The sequence below is a fragment of the Toxoplasma gondii genome, chromosome IV (assembly GCF_000006565.2).
Source record: "Toxoplasma gondii ME49 chromosome IV, whole genome shotgun sequence".
Classification (NCBI taxonomy): Eukaryota; Apicomplexa; class Conoidasida; order Eucoccidiorida; family Sarcocystidae; genus Toxoplasma; species Toxoplasma gondii.
This window is the reverse complement of record NC_031471.1, coordinates 2,591,903-2,612,622: the sequence shown is the minus strand read 5'-3', so window position 1 is coordinate 2,612,622 and position 20,720 is coordinate 2,591,903. Positions and strand designations below refer to the sequence as shown.

At 52.6% G+C, this 20,720-nt stretch overlaps 1 protein-coding gene across 1 annotated transcript; it reads right to left on the bottom strand.

Moving 5' to 3' along the window:
• Nucleotides 1-2,372: 2,372 nt before the first annotated feature.
• Nucleotides 2,373-19,536, bottom strand: TGME49_237860 (protein kinase domain-containing protein; the record flags this gene model as incomplete). Its single annotated transcript, XM_018780507.1, has 13 exons — nt 2,373-2,595; nt 3,157-3,278; nt 4,098-7,209; nt 7,835-7,996; nt 9,359-9,437; nt 10,400-10,506; nt 11,541-11,703; nt 12,664-12,738; nt 13,480-13,542; nt 14,037-16,115; nt 17,039-17,231; nt 18,023-18,752; nt 19,403-19,536. 13 exons carry the CDS (start codon nt 19,534-19,536, stop codon nt 2,373-2,375), a joined length of 7,242 nt encoding a protein of 2,413 aa, XP_018637920.1.
• Between the last annotated feature and the right edge of the window lie 1,184 nt (nt 19,537-20,720).

The window sequence follows — 20,720 nt, the reverse complement described above, 5'->3', positions numbered from 1 at the left end:
TCCAGTTTCCTAAGCACAATACACGTGTGACGGAAGGAACGAACTCCTTTTTTCGCAAGACTGTCGTCCTAACTCACGAACTTCAAGTTGCGAATTCAGCTTCTCTTCGAAAATCTAGAAGAACCACATCGCTGTCTGGTAGCGAGAACTACGTACTAACTAGTCTGCCGTCTACCGTGTAAGATGTACGTTGCGTGTGAAGGCGAACTCGGGGCCAGGCTCTCGTTTGTTGCACAGTCTGAAACTCGATTCCGAGGCTTGCAGAAACTGCCTTTCCTGGGGAGTATCGACGACGACTCGGGCTGCCGGTTTCGATCACCGATCTCTTTGTTTTCACCGAAGACAAGTCACAACACACTGCTCAGGTTCGGGACCTCATGTCCACTTTTGGCGAGGGCGTTTGCGAACTGGAAGAGGAGGGGAGTGAAGGCACAGAGTAGAAGACAACGAAGAAAACGGGAGCAAAGAAGGGGAAAGGAACAACTCTCGTGCTAGCACAACGAGGGCAAAATGGAAACAGAGGTGCCGAGCGAACTAAGGACAGACGTTTGCTCTCTTGTGAGCCACTCGGGGCCTCACAGCCATCAGAAAAACGAAAACGTTATGATGAAAAATTCGCACAGCCTCGCTAGACATCTAGAGAGGTTGGGTCAAGTTTGGAGACCAAAGAGGCCTCCCCAGGGGTTCCACGTGTCCAAATAGAACGTGTAGATGCTTCCAGAGAAACGGCGAGAGAAACAGCTGAGTTCGCGTTCGCTGCCAACTGCAAGCAGACTCGATAAAATGTGATTGTGTGGAGAATCTGTCTCGGTGTGGGTATATGTACGCGTGTGGATCTTCTAGAAAGACCGCACAGATAAACAGGCGTGTGAGGTACAGACTTGCCTGCACAGGCATGCGACGCGCCGGCGGGCTACGGACAGGAGGGGAGGCTTCCTCGCTTCCACCCTGCTAAAGGAGATCCTCAGTTTCTCTTGATCCAGATTTCCTTAGAACGCATTTGCTTGAATGCCTGATAGAGAAGTGCAGGCGAAGATACTCGGCCCCTCTCCGTTTTTTCCGTTTAATACTCTTTCAGTAAAAGTCTGTTGCTCCATCCGTGCACTCAGTCGCGTAGAGAGACACCTGAGCATCGCTACATGCGCAACCCACGTCGCGGGCAACTTCAGTGAAACGCGTCTTTGCAGCTTTCAAAAGAGGCGTATTCAGTGGCAAATGTTACTCGTAAAGACCTTTCTACGTGCTCGTGATGTGAAAAACGTCATGCTTTGTTGCGTACTCAGTGCACGTAAGTTCACCCAGGTAGCTGAAGAACTTTGTTTCGGTCAGAACAGTTTATCTCGGCTGAAAAGACCCTCCGATTTCTGCGAATTGCAAGTCTTCACGAAGTCGTGGTTTTAAAATAACACGCATGCTCCTTCTGAGCTTTTGTCAAAAGGGGAGACTGAAGACTCTTGAAATTCCTCCATTAGTAACTTCCCGAGAAGGACACCAGAGTACTACGCTCAGCGTTTGAGCATTAGTATACGGCTTTGAGTGGGTTTTCCTACCTCTACAAGAATTCTCATCTCACGTGTATGGTTGGTTAAACGGTGAGCACTGACCTCTACGTTGGAACGAACATCCACACGAACACAAACTCAACTTCCGCACAAATACAGATTCATAAATAAAAGTTACCACAGCCCCCTAGACCCTGTATTGGAGGAGTCATCTTGTAATTAGATATTTTCTCTGTGTACCTGATTTGTGATCCAAAGCTGTACATCTTAAATCGAATAAACAACAACACCGAAGTACTTCAGAAACTAAATAGGACTGGAGCCGGAGTTAGTAGAAGCACGTACGCTTTTCAGGTTCTACAAATAACCTTTTCAGTCGTGTGCGCAAGGTTGACCGCTCGTCTCCAGGTGTCTGTACACCCGATCCCGAGGTCGCCTGTGGTTCTTATGCCGTTTAAACAGTGTATTTGCTGCTGACTAATTCGCTAGAAAACACACACCTCTCAGGCGACTTAACTTGAGTAGGAGAAAGTCGTGTGAGCCGCGCCTGTTGAAGATAGAAAATTCTGTTTCTCTTAGGGGAACATGAACGCAGTCGAAAGTGACAGACAGGGTTTCAATCTCACGAACTTTACAGCAAAAAACACAGTAACTATATATACATGCGTGTTGTCGCAAATTGTCTGTAGAGGCATAGAGACACAAGTATAGGTCTGTAGGTGTACAGCGTTCTCTGCGTCTCTGTATGTACCCCTCCATACAACCACCGACACACATTCCCTCACATGCATATACATATATACATGTGTGTGTAAAAAGGTGTACATGGTGTATGTAGTCTGGGGATTCAATGAATCGCTGGGAGCTGGTTTAGGGGGCGTAGAATCTTTTAGGAGAAGCAGGGGCGAAGTCGCTCCCTGCGTTTGCGATCCAAGGGTGGTTGAGAGCTTCCTCGATTTTCATACGACGTGCAGGATGGCAGAGAAGGCGAGAAACAAAGTCGCGAGCGGCGCCCGAGACAGTCCGCGGAGAGGCGGGACCCACTCGGGGATTCACCCCAAAGTCGAAGGAGTAGTGGCCCTCGAGAATCGACCTGAGGAAGGAAAGAGCGATTTTAACAGAACGAGAGATTAAAAAGCCGGGCGCGTACCACCCTATTTGCGCACATGGAGAGATGCGGGGTTCCAAGTGTGAACGAAACTCCTGAATCTCCACGACGAGAGTACACGAGTGTCTTGACGACTCCACTTTCCTCACAGCATCCTCACCCAATTGGCAAAGAACCTCGAACTGATCCCCTGCCGATCAGCCATACTTCAACCGGTAACAGTGATCCATATGTACACATGAGGACATCTACGGTTCTTTATATTAGGATCGGGTCTCCACCACAGCCTGTGTGGAGGAATAACCTGCTTATGAGTATAGGCTGTAATGTGCATATGTATATATATATATATATATATACATATTAGGTGCATAAATATTAGGTGAAGTGAGCTTAGTGCAGAGTGCTCGAATCATCACCTATTTTACTTCAGAAAAAGTGATACGAAGAAGAGATCGAAAGGGTACGGATAAACGGATTCACGACCTGAACGGGCAGTCGCCTGCGCAGAAGAGCCCCCGACGTCTTTTTCTACGCTTGGCTTACGCGCCAATCTGCTGCTCTGTCTTTCCTTGGAACGGCAGAACACCTTGCGAGAGAAGTTCAAAAGTGATGACGCCGATGCTCCACATGTCCACTGCTTTGTCGTACTCGAGTCCTACAAGTATCTGGAGAGATGACGTCCACAAGGTCGCACACAAGCACTTACACATGCACTCGCATGCAGTTCTTTTCTCCACTTTCGACTGCTCTTTCCTCCGACTTAAAGCATATGCATGCAGACACATACGAACTTCTCTTCCTCCTTCTAAGCCCGCTTTCCTCTAGTTTGCGAAGTGCATCTCGTTTTCCTCTTTGTGCCTGTCGACTTTTTTTTCCTCGTCGATCGGGGAGCGTTTTCGTTTCTCCGCGTCTATTCGGGATTCCTTTTTCTGGACAAAACAAGACGGCTTCGTTCCAGCGAGGACTCTCGCCTCCATTCGGATGGTCTGTCAAGCTGTGGCACCACGTACGAACTTCGAGGCCGTGAGCAGAGACTTTGCATTCGAGACCTCAGCCCGGAGTCGAGTTCCACGTGTGAACAAACTCAAGAGCAAAGCAAGGTGACTTGTTGCGCTGCCGGAAAAAAGAAGGGAACGGTGGGGCTCAACGACTGCAGAGTGCATAAGAATACGAGTAGATGTAAACAGCTGCACGACACATACACGCGAGGAGCGTTGAGGGCATCTCTCGCGTACATTTGGGTTTAGAAGACAACTTTCGCTCTTAGATTCACTTGCCTCTTGTCCATTGAACTCCACCTTCGCACCTCGCTGCGGATGAACTCTTTTTCCACAGATTTCTACAAAGCCGTGACTCCATTCTCGCCTATGGTGCATCTGCTGCTCTTGGCGACCTGCGACCTATCTGCTACCGAGAACGTGTATTGCAGCTTCTCTTGTGCACCCCATCGGTTCTGCCGCTTGCGACAACGCGCTTCAGCTTACTTCGGGCGCTGCGTAGGCCAGAGTGCCAAGAGAGTCGGACGCGCGCCAGTTGGGGGCTAAGACAGCAGAGAATCCAAAGTCGGCAATTTTTATCGAGCTCAGGCGCTCCTGAATTTCTCTCAACACGCACATGCACCACTGCAGCCGCTCGGCCTCGTTCCCTGCCTCTGCACGCGGTCGAGACAAATCCCGACGGGCATGCGCTCCGAGAGACGAAGCAGTCGACGAAGAAGAAAGAGAAGAAGAAGAGGAGCACGAAGCTGAAGAAGTCGAATAAGCTGAAGAAGACGAATAAGCTGAAGAAGAGAGAGAAGACGCGTTGAGGGGAAGCGGTCTGCGCAGTTCCTGTCGGATGAATGCTTTGGGGACTTGAAGGGAAGCGACGCGAGTTCCAGAGGAAGGAGAGCGAGGAGTGACGAACTGCTGGAAAGCAGGACGGCCGTCGATCCCACACGACGGTGTCTCTCGTAGAGAGCCAGGGAGAGAAGCGTGTCTCCTCGTCGGAGTCCGAGAACCGTCAGTCTTGCTCGGCTCCCGTGAGACTTCCAAGAAAGCGGAAGGCGAAGAGAAACGCCGTCCATCTCTGTTCTGTTGAGTCCCAGGCGCCGCGAAACCTGGAGGAGGCGCGAAGAATGAAGGTCGAGACTTCGAAGGCGTCGGAAGAGGCTCGAAGAAAGGGAGGAGGCGAGGGCCTGGAACCGCAAGAAACGGCGAGGAAGGAGGCGCCAGGCTTCGTCCTTCGCACTGCTCGCTGCAGCTGTCGTCGCCACTGATGTCTCTTCTCGCCCCGCGACTTTTCTCAGAGGGCTCCAAACCCCCGCCTCTCGTCGCCCGCTCGCTGCGGCTCTCGCGTGTGCCCTGAGCACGCGAGAAGGAGGATGCAGCCGTAGGAGGAGACGAAGAAACAGAAGACGAAGGAACACGGGGAGGAGACACAGACTGAGAAGAGACAGTGGGCAAAGAGAGAGACGAAGAAGGGATCGACGATGGAGAAGGAGAGGAAGGAGAAGACCGAGGGGCGACGGAAGAAGGGAGAGAAGAAGGCGAAGAGAGCGAAGAAGGAGAATGCGAGGGAGGGCAAAGAAACAGAGGAGACTGCGGATCGTTCCCCCCGCGAGTCTGAGATCTGTCGTTCACTCTTAACCTTTCGTCTGTTCTGCGAGCTTCGATCTCTCCAGCCTTCGCTTCTTGCGGCGTCTCACGCTGCACCAGCTTCGCCTCGGATTCCTCCGACTTCTCTTCGTCACCCTCAGAAATCACCTCGGGCTGGAGTCGCGCAGGTGCATGCATCGCGGGCCGCATTCTGGCGGACCGCCTCCTCTGACTCGCTTCGTGTTCTCGCTCGCGTCGATCTCTTCTCTCTTCCTCCGTTTCTTCTTCAGGTCGCGCAAACCACCGGCGGACGCCCAGGTTTCTTCCGCCGTGCGTAAGCAACAGGGAAAGCGAACGCGCGCCACGGAGGAACGCATGAGCAGACGACCGCCGCCGGGTGTACGTACACCCCGCGCCGTAGCGCGCGACCGGGGGGCTGCGGCCGTAGAGGGGTCGGGAGGGACAAAGGAGGTGTTTTTTGCAGCCGGATCGAGACAAAAACGCGGGCACCCACTCCTCGAGTTCCTTCAACTCGTCCTCCGTCAAGACCGTCTTGGGGAAGTCTTTTAAGGCCTCTATTAACGGGTCGCTCGAATGCCACGCAGGTCGCGGGGCGCCAAGCACCGCCGCGGGCAAAGTCTCGGGCAGCGAAGGCGAAGCAGACGGCTGGTAGAACAGGAGAGGAGAACCCTCCGCAGAAGTAGAAGCAGCGAGAGACGACTGGAGAGAAGGCGAGCCGCTCTGCTGAGGGAGAGTCGAAGAAGAAACAGAGTTCTGTTCGGCGTCCGGCGACCAGGGAGGTTCTTCCCTTGCTTCTAGAGATGTCGCGTCCGCGGCGTCGCCCCTCCACATTCCTCGATGTCCTTGGCCCTCCGTTTCTCTCTCCTGGCGCCACGCAGAGACGCTCGACACGCGACGGAGACGCAGAGCCGCGCTGGTCGCGTGGCTGTTTCTTCGCTCGCGATCTGCGAGAAGTGAAGAGGCGGACAATCTGAATCGGGCCGCCAAAGGAAAGGAAGGCGAGTCGGAAGGAAAGAGTCGCGCGGGAACGGAAGGGTACCTCCAGACGACGCCGCCATCGACGTTTCGAACCACAATTGTGGGAGGCGGGGACGGAGGTCGTCTCTGGTCTTCAAGAGAAAAGGCAGTAACTCCAGCTGCATCCTCGCTGTGTCTCAACTCGCCTTCCGGTCTCTCTGGTGCGTTCGAGGCTTCTTCAGACTCCGCATCTGCGCCGCCTGCGACGGTTCTCTCGCCATCGCTGCCTCGACCTCTGCAGCTCCTTGCTTTGTCTACGCTCTTCCCTGTCTTCTCGGCTGCGTCGCGCTCGCGTTCGTCGTCTTCGCGCGTTCTGCTGCTCTCTTCTGGCGCTTGCTCAGAGGCCGGCGCCGAGAGGAGAAGAAGCAGGTTCTCCGGCTTCAGGTCCCGGTGCACAACGCCCTTTGCATGCATGTGCCGAGTCGCCTTCAGCAGACCGGTGACGATTCGCAAAATCACGCTCTCCTCCAGCAGCCACCTCCCGTCCATCGTAAAGTCTGTCTCCAGGAAACTCTCCTCCAAAGACGGAGACACGAGCGCCCCTGCAGATGAAGAGGAAGACGAGGAAGAGGAAGACGACGAAGCGGAAGACGAGGAAGAGAGAGACGAGGCAGAGGAAGACGAGGCAGAGGAAGACGAGGCAGAGGAAGACGAGGCAGAGGAAGACGAGGCAGAGGAGGAAGACGAGGCAGAGGAAGAAGAAGAGGAAGACGAGGCAGAGGAGGAAGAAGAGGAAGACGAGGCAGAGGAAGAAGAAGAAGAGGAAGTCAAAGAAAAGGGAGGGCACCGAGGTTGGTTGTCGAGATTGTCGGGATTGCGGAAAGGAGAAGGCGCAACAGAGAGAGGAGGGAAGAGGAGAGGATTTGGGCGAGGAAGCGACGAAATGGAGACAGGCTGATTCGTCTCTGGCACACTCCCGCACGCCTGGAGAAAGCGCCTCCTCTGTCGAAGCAGCAGCTTCAAACTCAAGTACTGGATGACTCTGAAAAAGACGCGAATCCCAAGGGAAGAAAGTAGACAGAAACATGGAAGGAGAAGAAGAGGAAACCGAGACGCAGAGTCGCCGAGCGAGGCCTTCATACACACAGGCGACTGCGGACCTTTAAATAAACAAAAGACGATAAAAAAAAGTTGGAGAGATCTCATAGAACGGAAGAACGATGAGGCGACTAACGCGACCCCTTGTCGTTCCCGTTTCTGTTTCTCTCTCTTGTTCTCTCTCGCCTGTGTCGGTTGTTCCTCTTGTTTTCTCTCCCTTGTTCGTTATCTAGTTCGCTTTCTTCTCAGCTCTCTGGCGCGACCCTGAGGTTTCTCGCTTTTGTGTGCTCTGCCGTGTGCTCCGTCTTTTCCAAGAGTCTTCATCTGTCTTGTTGGCTCCGCTTTTCGTCTGCTTGCTTGCGAGTGTTCTCCTGCGCGTAGCCTGCGTGTCTGGGCGCCGTGGTGCCTCTCGCCGTCCAGTCTGCTGGCTCGCGCCTGCGACAGCCTGCCGCTCTCTGTGGCATTCGTTCGCTGCGTCTGCACACCCGGCGCGTCTCCGAGCGTCTCGGCTTCTGCCTTTTTGAGTTCGCCGCCCTCCTTCCCCGCTTTGCTCGCGTCTCGCCGCTCACCTAGCAAGACGAATGAGACATCCAAGGTCGCGATGCGGCAGTAACTCCATGACGATGTACGCGTAGGGCGCAGTTCCTGTTCGGTCGAAGACGTCGAGCGTCCTGACCAGATTAGGGTGCTGCAGAACTTTGACGACTTCCATTTCCCGGCGAGTAAATTCTCTGCGGAGAACGAAGCGGCACAGCAGACACAGGTTCCGCCTCAGGCCGCATTTGCAAGACGTAGACAGGCCGCTGACCCCACAACGGGGACGCGACAGCGCCTGAATCTTCGCCTTTCTGAACGTGTCACGCATCTTCTTCCTATCGATACGGGGGACCCTTTCTTGCTTTTCCAACTCTCGACAGAAGACAGCTCTCCACCGTCGTGCAATGCGGAAACACATACTGAGGGGAGTCTAGAGAACAGCCACAACAAACTCTCGAAGCTCCTTGGTGCGTCGAATCCATGTGCATCCCCTCTCCACACAACAGAGGCGTGTCTGCACATGCAAACACAAAATAATATATATTTATATAGATGCAAATGTAGTATATGCGTATGCATATGCATGCGCTTGTCCATGTGTGTGCGTATGTGAATTTATCTATATCTATTTCTGTGTTTACATGTACGTCCCTGCAGATGCATTCGCTCCTGGCTACGAGAGCAGCGTTGAGCAACGCCATTCTGAACAGAGGCGAAAGGGTATTCGGCCTTTCTTCGAAGAGCGAGAAAGGTATTTTTCCGAGAGCCAAACCCTCTCGCTTGTGTTGGTGTTCGCCGTCCTGAAGCTGTCCACTTCCCTCTTCCTGTCTCGCCTTTCTTTTCTGCGACCCTCTGTGGCGAACGGCCTCTCGCCGTGGTCAGCCGCGTGTGTCTGTGCATCTATCCGCTCTCTTTCTCTCCGAGGTAGCGATTCACCTACGTACACAGCTGGGCATGTGCATCTAAAGCTGCAGGGCCCCATACGCATGCCTACCGAGCTTCACGGATACGCACCAAACCCTCAACACCTATAAACTTACAGATATATATATATATATATATATATATCCATCTGTGTCTATCTGTATCTTAATATATATATATATATATAGGTCTATCTATATCTTTATATGTACATATATATGTATAGCTGTGAATCTAGACGTGTGCGACTGCGTATACAGATGCATGCGTCTCTCCAGATATAGATGCATATATGAGCGTGGGCGGGGGTGTCTACCGAGTAGATCGACCGAGGCTGTCACATTCTGCATATTTGCAATGGGAAACACAAGGCTCTCTCGTCCTGGAAACTTCTGGTGACCGCTATCAGCTTGACTTTGCGTTCTGCTTGCGCGGCCGGACGCGTAGGGAATCGAGGCAACAGAACTTCAGCAGAGCCCAGTGCCGAGCTATCAACTGCACACAGTGATCGAGGGGATACCCGGTGTTGGGGCAAGTTTCACAGGAAGCCTCTGGAGCCTCTCTTGGAGAGAAATGAGTTTTTCCCCATTTTTCTGTGCATGCGAACGCGGAAACGCGCGACGGAAACTCACCTGTCCTCCTGCGACTGAATGTTCCCTTTGTCGAAGATTTTCACAGCAACCATCTTCCCCGTCTCCTTTTCGTGAGCCACTGCAGAAAAAGAGAGCGGAGACAACAGACACTTCCTACGAGGTGAAGAGGACCCGAGAGGGAGCGTCACCAGGCAAAGAGAGACAAGGAACAGGAATCGAAACAAAGCAGAAGGCATCTCTCCCCGTGGCAGAGCGACAGTGAAACGACCGAATAACAAGGCCGCAAACGACGCTCTGCGCCGTAGACGGCCGGAGAAAAAAAGACAAGACGCTCTCGCGTTGCGGAAGGTTAGACGCGAAGCCAGTGAAAACATACACTGAACAGAGCGAAAGGACGAGAGATGAAGTCCTCGAGATTGATTGTTCTAGGGAGAGCTCAAGCGGCTTTTGAAAGAACGAGACGCTGAAGAAACACGCGATTCATTGGTAGGCAAACCAGTTTAATAAGAACGAAAGAAGACTTCCAAATCGCTCCACAACAGGGAAGTTCGACTGAAAGGAACTCAGTTCCTCAGTCGAGTCGTGTGCATGCGACCTAAGTGGATGGAAAGAAGCGCTTACAGAAGGAGAAGCGAGTGATCCTGAAGGGAGCGTAATGACTTTCAGCGACGCATGGAGAGAGAGACAAAGGCAGAAAGTGGACGAACCACGTAGCTAGAGCGCATGACAAAGAAACGCGTCCCCAAGGATTTCGATGCAGTGACACTCCAGAGTGCCTAGTGTGGTAGAGAAAGCCAGCATCGGGGTTAGCGTTCGAGTTCCGTTTGTTGTCCCTCGCTTCTAGCACCATCGGCGCCTTATCGTTTTCCATTTGAAGGTTCTCGGCAATGCTGTGCAGGTACAGAAGCTGCACCATGAAAAGCTTCTGGGGCGCTCCAGAGCCTTCAAAATACTATCTACACCACACGCACTTCAGTTCGCTGGGATCTGGGTGGAGACGACAAACAGTCAACATCCGGAGAGTTAAAGAACCAAGGAAAAGTCGAGGTGAGCTCGACATGGGAACCAATGTCCACTTACGTTTCACAGTTCCAAATTTTCCTTGTCCCAACACTTCTTCTGCATGCAGACAGTAGAAGTCGTGGAAGTCCTCGACGCCACAGGCGAGTTGCAAAGCCTCCAGCCACCTGAGATATTTGCCAGAAGAGTCACAGAAAGTCGGAAACAGTGGATTCTCTGGGGAAAGGTCCAGGGAAACGCAAGAAATTGCTCGAAAGGAACCAGTTCGGAATTCAAAAACCTGAGCTAGAACGCCCCCCCAAAATTCAAACGCACACAGACACACACAGACACACAGAGGCAAGCTTACATGTCCCGCGTAGGCCGCGCGGGACGCTGGAGTGGAAGAATAAGTGGAAGGGGAAGAAGAGGAACGAACAGCAAACCGTAAGGCTGGTGGAACTGACGAGAGGGCATCCGACGGAACTGGATGAAGTCGCCACAGAAAATCGAAAAGGAAACGTTTTTTTCGGAGAGATTGCCACCAGAGGCGCCGGGGCCGTAGAGGAGTAAAACAGCGCCTACGCATTTTAGAAACAGTTTTGTATATATGTTAAAAAGTCCTGGCTCCTGCGCTGACGCCCCGTAGCAAACGAAAGCAGCGAAGGAAGGAGAGTGCATTTGCATGTTAAGCAGGGTCACAAGAGACGAACTGGAGAAACAGCGAAACTGTCGAGAGCTGTGCTCCACATGCGAGCACGAGCTTGTTTGTGTCTCCGGAGGCTGTGCGCACTGGCCGTTTGCCGAGGGGGAGACGGAGAGGGATGAATCTTTTACTTGCTTCCACCTTCTCTTTCACAGTCTAAGCAATGCTCGGCAAGACCCGCGCCACACGTCCGTAGATCTCAGTCAGAGACAAAGAAGCAGCCAGACACACGGAGGAAGAGACGTGAGGAGGAGCAGTGAACGAGCTCTGCGCAGGAGAGAAGTGCGAAACCTCAGTGAGGTAGAGAAGAGACAAAGAGCGGTGAAGGAGAGGAGAAGAGTAGTGGTAAAGAGCAGTGGAGGAGAGATGCAGAGCAGAGAGTCAAGTTCGTGAAACGAACTCACAGAAGTGCAGTGGAGAAAGAGCGACGAGAGAGAAGGAAACACACCGGAACCGTGAAGAAGAGACAGAGTTAGCGAAGCTGGAGACTCGTTTTCGAATTCCTGCAGAACTTACGCCTGGCGCTCCTCCGCAGTCATTGCGTAGAGGCGCTTGCCAACGCGGCCGCTTGGTTTTATAATTTCCAAGGCATAGCGGCCATGGGTGCCTGTAGCAGGCGACGTGAAGCTCGGCGACGTCGCGCGAGCTGGCTGAGGCGCACTCATCCCGTAAGGGTCGTCTGAAGCGCGAAGATGAAGGAGACAGGGAAGAGAAAGGAAAGAGAAGCAAGAGGAGAAGGCGGTGGAAAATTCGCGTGCAGAACAAGAAAAGATGCAACGAAGAAGGAATGGTGAACGAGGAGCCGGGGAAGACACGAACGCGTTGCACGGAGAAGCCGAACAACACAAGAGGATGGTGTGCAAGTGAAGGAGAACAGAGTCGAAGGCCAGTGAAGGAAACCACGCCGGGGGGAAAAGAGGAACAAAAGGGTGGAAAAACTGCAAACCAAGAAGGAGAAAAGAAAGAGTAGACGATTCGAGAGAACACAAAGAGGAGAAATGAGCAGCAGAGACAAAGAACGAGAGCATCGAAGGGAATCGCCAGTTTCTATCGCTTCGAAACTTGAAAAAAATCGCGAGTGCTCTAGATCGAAAGACACACGCTTCCTCCACGTTTTCCATACAGAACGAGCGTCAAGAAACACGCGGTCGGTTCTAGATAGCCTGAAGAGGGGTGCGAGTCTAAGCGGACTGGAGTAGAATGAATCACAGTCGAACTGCCCAAAAAAGGAATGAACGCGACACTGTTTTCTCCAGAGACGTCTCGCCGTCAGTTAGTCAGAGGGTTCAGAAGGCAGGAAGGTGGTGGGCGCCGGCCGCCTCGAACGATTAACGATAGGGTCACGGGAAGCCTAACTTGCCTCGACTTCGACAGAGACAAAGGTCCGCAAAGCAGGAACTGAACGGCTGCGAGGCGGTGAAGGAGGAGAAGCGAGAAAAGAAGACGAAGTGGAGGGAGAAGAGATCCCGAGAAGAGGCGCGGAAACGCAGAGGCAGCACAGAGGCAAAGGCGTCAAGAAAGAGAAAAAGGAGAGAAACGCGATGAAACGCGACAGCGAAGGGCAAAGGGGAAACCACCAACGGAGTCCCCCACCAAGAAATCCAGTGGTGCTTCGCGCTCGAACACAAATCAGACGAACCTACGAGTGCGTGAACTGAACAGCCGTGCAGGTACAAACAGTGCGCTGGCCGGGTGCTGAGAATCTGCGCCTGCCCTGACAGGACGAGAAGAAAAAGCAGAAGTAGGGGAAGCGCGAATGGATAACAGACAGACAAAAACGATCAGACAACCGCATCAGTCCGCGCTCCGAACTTTTGTAATACGTCTAAACATCTCCACCCGTGTGTATAACCACGAAGCCACAAGGCCTACATCCATCCATTTCTAAATAAACAGACCCGTGAGCACACGCATCGTCCATATCTAAATATATATGTATGCGTGCACGCACATATATACCTATATATATATATATATATATATGTGTATGCGTACTTATACATATATATATATATATATATACATATCGATATGTATTTTTATCGTTCTATAGCAGTCTTCGTCTATCTGGATCTACCGACACCTGAACATATGTATTCATATATCTTTGTTTGTCTACCTCTACAACTGTTTGTATTTATGTCTGCTTTTCTCTGTACCTGTTTCCCTCTAAATCTGGATATCCATGAAAATCTAAGTCTGTCTGTTTCTCTGCATTTCTATTTGCGTGCATCATCCCATCTCTATGTGCGCCTGTGTACATATCTGTCGTCCTATATTCGGGCAAAACGTCGAGATGCAGGGAACAGCGAACGCACAACCCTGTCCAGCAGACACCTATCGAGGGGCATGAAGAGGAGACTGAGAAGTCTCGGGGGCTTCCAGTTTTCATGCAGGTTAAGATTCTCTGCATGACGACTGAACTCAAACTCCTCAAAAAGGGAACCCAGCTTACACCAGAGATGTTTGCCAGTGAGGAAGTAGTAGCGTCGGACCCATGCGCCAAAATGTTGCCCAACTGCCGAACATAAAACAAGGACAGCAGAGGCGGCTTCAAAGGACCGTTGATTGGGTGCACCATCACCTGGAGTGGAGTCGGAAACAAGCCATGTGAGGCTGCGTTCTCGCTTCTCTTCTTCTCTACTCTCACTGTTCCCCCTGGTCTTCTTCAAGATTGAGCAGTCTTCATTTTTCAAGTGCGGATTTGCTTCTCCTTTGAACACATTGGTGTCCTGCGACAGCTTTGTGGGGATTCGACGCAGAGCGTTCACCGCATGCGCCTCTTTTGTGCGTTCTTCTCAGAACTTCAGTGGTCCTAGAAAGACTGGAAACTTGAGGCGTCCCCGATGACACTTCACCGGTCATGTCTCTCCTTCTCCGCATCTGCCAGGCCTTTCTGTGTCTTCTTTCGTCCTCGATTCTTGCACTGTCTCTTGCTCCCAGTGCTACTCCCTCTCCTTCCCTCTTTCGCTGCACCTCCGTTCTCTCTTTTTCGTCTGGTCGGTTCCTTACTTTTCCAGAGCCATCCATGCATCTGTAGTTCCTCGTCTGCATCAAGGAAGTTGAGGAGATAAGCCTCGCGGTTTCTGTCAACGCTGGACAATCGCAACCGTGAAAGAAGAGCGCGTGCTCCTTCCGTGAAGGCTGCTCCCATTGCAGTTCTTCCTTTTGACAAACGAACTGATAAACTCCCTCTCCTCGAGGCACTCTCTCCCTCGCGCGCCCTTCCATGCTGTCCCCCTCTGACTTCCTCCCTTGCTTCTCCTGCTCCTCTTCGGCCTTGGTCTCCTTCTCCCTCTTCTTCTCTGCCTCCCCGTCTCTCTTCTCTCTCGTCTCCTACCCTGCGCTCTTCTTCTTCCCCCATCTGTCGCGCGACGCCCTCAGCGCGCCACTGCGTGTCTCCGGCGTCGCGTCTCCTCTCTGCGCGTCTGGCTTGCTCCTCTGCCTGAGTTTCTTCAGCTGTCTCCTCTTCGGACTCGCTGATTTCGCGCGCCTGCCCTGGAGGCGCGAAACGTCGCATCTCCCGTCTTCCCGCTTCGTAGACAGACGAAAATGGAAAAAGGTAGCCCCGAGAGAGACTGCGCCGCCGCCTGCGTTCGCCTGGCAAAAGCGAAGGTGCCAGGGGAAGAACTAAACTGCACGAGTCCAAAGGAGAAGAAGAAGCGGAAAGAGAATCCGGGGAGGGAGAGGAAGACACATGCGGCGTCCTTGCCTCTCCGGACGCAACCTTCCTCGCAGAGGAGGCAGCTGAGGAGGAGGCAGCAGAGGAGGAGGTAGCAGAGGAGGAGGCAGCAGAGGAGGAAGAAGCAGAAGAGGAACAAGATGAAGAGGAGGAATATTGGATTTCATCGTTGGTTGTCTCTTGTGTGACAACTGGAGGGCGTGAACTGGGAGAAGGCAGAGTCGAAAGGCACTGCCATTTCATTGCTGGATTGCCTCCAGAGAAGCAATTGCTTTGGGGTAGAGTCGAACTGAGAACGCAGAGATCAGAAGAAGGAGCGAGCGGAAATCGAGGATTTGAAGGAGGGTCAGGAAGTTCGAGAAGAGCAGGGAGAGCTGCTGTGACAGCGAAACGTGTGTCTCCTTCTCCACCGCCTCCTCGGCCCTCCGACGCTTTTTCTTGCCTTTTTTCTCGCTCTTGTTCCCTCTTTATTTCTGTGCCGTTCTCCCCGTCTCCGCGGCCGCCTCTGTCTCCCCGTTCTTGCGGTGTACGTACACCTGGTGTCGCGCTATGGTCGCGTCTCGCCGCTTCGCCACTGCTCGTCCTCTCTACCTTGGCGCCTTTCCAAGGCGACGCACTGGCAGACGAAACGGGAGGGGATCTACTCGGAGAGAAAAGAGAGAAAAAGCGCGTTCCTCTCCTCAGGTGTTTGCTCTCGCCTTCCTGCAGCGTGAGGTCAGGAGGCAGCGAGGGTGAACGTTTCCGATAATTCTCCTGGCCCTGTGCAGCGGAACGCTGCGGTCGGGTGAAGGTGAGAAGCCGCCGTAGCGACCCTGGTCGCTTCTCGTTCCCCACAGTTTCTCCTTGACCTCTCTCCCCTTTCGGCCGACGCTCTTCGACCTCTCCGTCGACTCTCACAAAAGAGCCTGGCGATGCCTCGTGTTTCGTCGCTTCACCATCACCCTCTCCTTCTCCACTCCTCGCCGATGAAGTTGCAGAAGAAGAGGAAGAAGAATGCGAGGAAGAAGAGAGTTTTGTGTAAGAACAGGAGGAAGGGGAAGAGTGGGGAGAAGGGAAAGAAGACTGAGGAGGAAGGCTTGTTCGAGAGGAGCCTCTGTCGATTCGTTGTGAGTGTCGAGGATCACCTGAGCAAGGCGTGAACTCCGTTTGTTCTCGCCGAAATGGGAGAGAGAGAGAGCGAGGGAGAGAAGGAACAGCATCCGAGAGAGAGAGATGTAGCCCGTCGCTCGCTCCCTCTCCTTCAGCGATGACAGGGGAACGACGCCTCACGGGAGGAGACGCCGAACGCGAGGAAGAGGAAAGAGACGCAAGGCCGGGAGGAAAAGCGGGAGCCACAAGCGGCAGCGAATGTGGAGAAGACGGCACCTCAGCAGGAAGAAGAGCGGCAGAAGTTGGCGACGCGAGAGGAGCTGCAGAAACATAAAAAGCGCAGACAAAACTGTGAGGAACATCCAGGAAAAGGAGGCTTCGACGACGTCTGTGCGCGCAAAGATCCCGTGGCGCTAGGAACAAGAGGAAACGAATCCTGCTTCCAGAGAGACAGGTAAGCAAGTCCCGTGTGACGGGGACCCCTTCAGAATGCATGCGCAGATGACACAATCGAGTTCGAAGAGCAAATCCAGACACATCAGAAGGCCACAGGACAAGATCTCGAGCCGAGGATTTCCTTCCAAGAAACTGCGTGGATGGAGGTACACGAGCGTACATGTACATACATCTCCATACGTGTATATATCTGTATAGAGATGTACCGTTTTTTCATGTGTCACTTTCCAGCTTGATGGTTATGCGTTCAGGAGCGCATGCATTTGAGGATATTGAAGAATATCATGTCGATCTGCACTCTGAAGTCTGCATCTCTTCCCCCGTGTTCAGAAGCGGGCGCAGAGAACGTTCGAGTGCTCGTCTGTGTGAGCTCCCGACGCATGCAAGCCCTCTTCCAGGTTTCGATCGCTTTGGCCTTCTACAAGCGTCCACGCGGCGACACCAACCTCTCCACTCTCACATTTGAGCAGGAAACTCTGGCGACATTCGATCGCAGTGGATACGGGAAGCAACGGGTCTCCCTTAGTGCTCCAAGATTACCCTCGGCGGTGGCTTGAGGAAGTAGGTGTAGGCGTGCATGCGAGAAGCAAGCCGCAACTGACTCCCTGGAAATCTCTCGGTACAAACACCAAGAGGCACGGGAGTCGAACGCGACGAAGCAAAGAGATGTTGCATGCCAGGTGCTGCTGAACTCGCGCCCTGTGGCTTCACGATTCATTTTACGTTCGTGCTAGAAACGCGCTTTCAAAGAGATCTTTCTGTGCAGTTTTCCGTTCCTTTCACTAACCCTCGACATCGGCCGAATGTGGAGAAGCTGGTCGATCAGACCCAGGAGACTGGCGCGAAGGAGCAGGCGAAGGCAGGGGAGAAGACGCCGCCGACGTCTTGAGCAGAGTCGGGAAGGAAAACGGCAAGGTGAGAGGCGGCCCCCGAGGTGCACACAAAGAAAGCACCGACTGAATGTAGAAGAACCTGAGAAGCTGGAAGCAACAGGAAAGATCTCAGCTTCCGATTTGACATGTACATCGCATGCGCACAAAATCGTCCACGTCAGAATGTAGGCATGTGTGTATCCGCAGACGCACACACACAGACCTGCCGGTAGGTGTACGGGTGTAATACATACATATATATATATATATATATATATATACATTTGTATGCATATACATATCTCCATATATATAAATATACACATATGCACACATATGTACAAACACATACGTATATGTATAATTACACAAATATATATATATATATATGTGGGCTTTTGGACATGTAAGGGAAGGTATGCATTTATATGAAGTGTGCTTGTAGAAGAGCATGATGATCCTGTTGGTAGGACAGACGCTTTTTTGTAGAGAGAAACATAGAAAGAGAGTAGATGCCGTAGTGTCTCGGAGAAGTGACGGGAACGGACGTCTTCCTCGATTCGAAAAGTAGAGAAGGAAATCAGAGAACATGCACCAAAGAGTTCATATAACTCAGATGCGCACACTTTCACAAATACATACATACACACATACGGATGCAAGCAGAAATACATATATATATATATATATATATATATGAGTGAATAAAGCAGGTTACATGTATAGGTCGACAGGAGTTTAGATGGACACAGAGATAAATGCAGAGAAGCAGATAAAAGCGCAGATGTAGATGCGCGTGATGTGAGTGGGCTTCCCTGTTTCTCAGGTGAAGCGTATTGGCGGAGAGTGTGTGTTGTGTGGCCGCCATGTGGAGATGACCTTTCTGGTCTCGCACTTACGTCGTGGATTTCTTTGTTCTGCTCCAGAGCAGCGAGGAACTCTTCGAAGGTTAGGCCCTCTTCGTTGTGCAGAGGCTGCACGAGGTGAGGCGAACTTCTTTCCTTGCCTCTGTGGATCTTGACGGCGTGTGAGGAAGAGAATAAGGTTCGGAAATCTCTGTCGGGGTTCCTCTGTTTGTGTTGGAACGCCGCCTCTACGATTTCGTCGATTCGCTTCTGGACAAGTAGGTCCTTCTCATCGAACCTCAGTGAGTCTTCCTCTTCGTCTTCGGAGGACGAGGAGACGCTAGAAGGCAAGGTCGAGGAAAAGGCACACGAAATGGAAGATTCCTCGCCGCCACTGAACGCGGCGTCGAAGTATTGGGCGCGGTGGCGCGGTGCGAAGTGCGTGAGCGGAGGTCGTTCTGTCTCCGGCACACTCAGGCGGCGTGGGCGCCCTCTGGGTCGTGAGGTTTCAGAGAAACAGAGACCTCTCTCCGGCGCGCTGTCTTCTCCCGCAAACTCTTCTGCGTCCACCCTTGGCTGCGCGTCTGCTGTCTCTCCTCGTCGATGCAGGGAAGGCGAAGGCAGCGACGAGGCCCGGCGCTCGCGGCGTCGCTCTCGAGACCTTCTGCGACCTCTCCCGATGCGCCTCCCTCGCCGGCTGAACTTCCAGAGACGGAACGGCAGGTGATACAGCAGCGTCCTCAGTTCGTCTCTCTCAATCAGGCCGTTCCCATCCAGGTCGCACCTGCGAAGTTCCACGCAGGCAGAGGAGATATTTGCTTGCAGGAAACGCTTCTATTTCTAGAGTCGAACCTGGGAGCAGTTGCCGATCTGCGGACGCCTCAGTCTCCTCCTTCGAATGTCGAGCCACACGCCGAAGGCGGGGCAAGAAAGACTCACGAACACTTGGATCCGGTAACAACAGAGATATCCACGATCCAATATGAAACGTATTTTAGACATAACAACATAAACGATCCACCTGCACTGCGTTTAAACTTGACACACTGGATACGTTTCAGTGCTAACTGCCTACAGACCATGGGAGCGAAGGTAACCTAATCTGTAACTCCATTCATGGAAATCAAAAGGACTTTCACGTTATCTCCGAGTCCCTCTCGCAGACTTCACTTCCTAGAATAACGGCGTTCAGACAAAAGTGACCAGTCCCAGCTTAAACTGCGCAGCAGAGGCACTTTCTTCTGTGCTGGGTGACTGACACTGGATGCGCGAAGAGTGGAGAGTGCCTCAGCTGTGGCTAGCGGCCATCGCCCCAGGCAGCTCAAACACTGAGGAGAGACAGCGAGGCGCGGCGGAAACGTAGTAGACAGAGCCAGGCAGAGAAGCAGGGACTTTACTAAGTGCTCGAGTGCTGACATCCGTCGACAACCTTACAGATTGAAGAGGAAACGGAGGAGTTTTCCTTCATCTTGGCTGCACAGCGTGTCCAGGCCCTTGCAGAATTCCTTCCGGTCGACCCTCTCGTCTCCGTCTTCGTCGAGAAGATCGAAGAACCGCTCAAACACCATCGCTGCAGAGAGGAAAAGGCCAGAAAGGCGCGAACGCGATTCGCGAGGGGGAAGAACGCCAGAGAAGGAGAGGTCGAGGACGAGACGTTCCTCAAACGGGGATAAAGAGACTCTGCTTCAAAGGTTCCCAAGAAGCGCGCCAACAAGCAGGAGATTGCGGAACAGCCCAATGCAGCTCGAAAGAGCAAACAGAGCGCGGAGAGAAGGCAGATACATTCTTTTGACGAAGCGACAGAGACGGCGTCGACGCAGAAACAAGGCGCGAGGCGGTTGTCGGCGGAATGAGAGCCCAGCGCGACCGTTGCAAGGCAGCAAAGTGGACAAAGTCGATGAACAAAGGAGAAAGGGCGTACCTGGCAAGTGCGAGAAAAGACAGAGAAGAGCTGTCTTGTCCAGAACCTTTCCTGTTCGACACCCTCCGCATGTGTGGCGAATGAAATGCATCAAGGGAGGTCCTGACCCTGACGTCCGACATGGCCGCCGCTCTGCGAATTCGCTGGAGAAACAGAAAGTGGAAGCGACGAGACATGAGACACCGGAAGGCCGAAAACAGAAGGCGCCAACTAGAAAACGCGACACCACAACGACAGAGACAGACAGCACGTGCGACATCTACTCAGCGAATGCGTCACAAAACATATATATATATATATATATATATATATATATATATTTGTAGGTTAAAGTCCACAGTGTGCATAAGCCGGTGCATAGAAAAGAACTCGCGTTGCCTTCCTGTGAACGGATAAACGAGCCAAATGTCGCTCCACACACTGACTCAACTACTGCAGCACCGGGGGACTGGAAAACCCAGTGCGCGTTTCTTTTCAGAGCCATTGAATTAATCTTTCAGAAAGAGAGAGACAAATGCCTCGACGTGCTCGTGTACTAGCTTTAGAGCCCTGCTTCTGTACGGAGAATCCTGCGTCGGACTCCACTTGTTACGAAACAAGAAAAATGTGGAATTCCCCGAGGACTGTCTGCATCTGATGTTGAGAAGGAAGACACGGAGCACGACACCCCTCCGTACTTGAAGAGCTGCGTCAACTGAGCGCGGGTCTCCTTGGCTGTTCGGCTTGTGCGCGGCCAATTGCCCGCTGGGGAAGTTAGAGAGCGGGACCCGCCACCCGTTATCATCCCCGGCAAGCAATGTGCAGATGAATAGCTCGATGGACAGCTTCGGA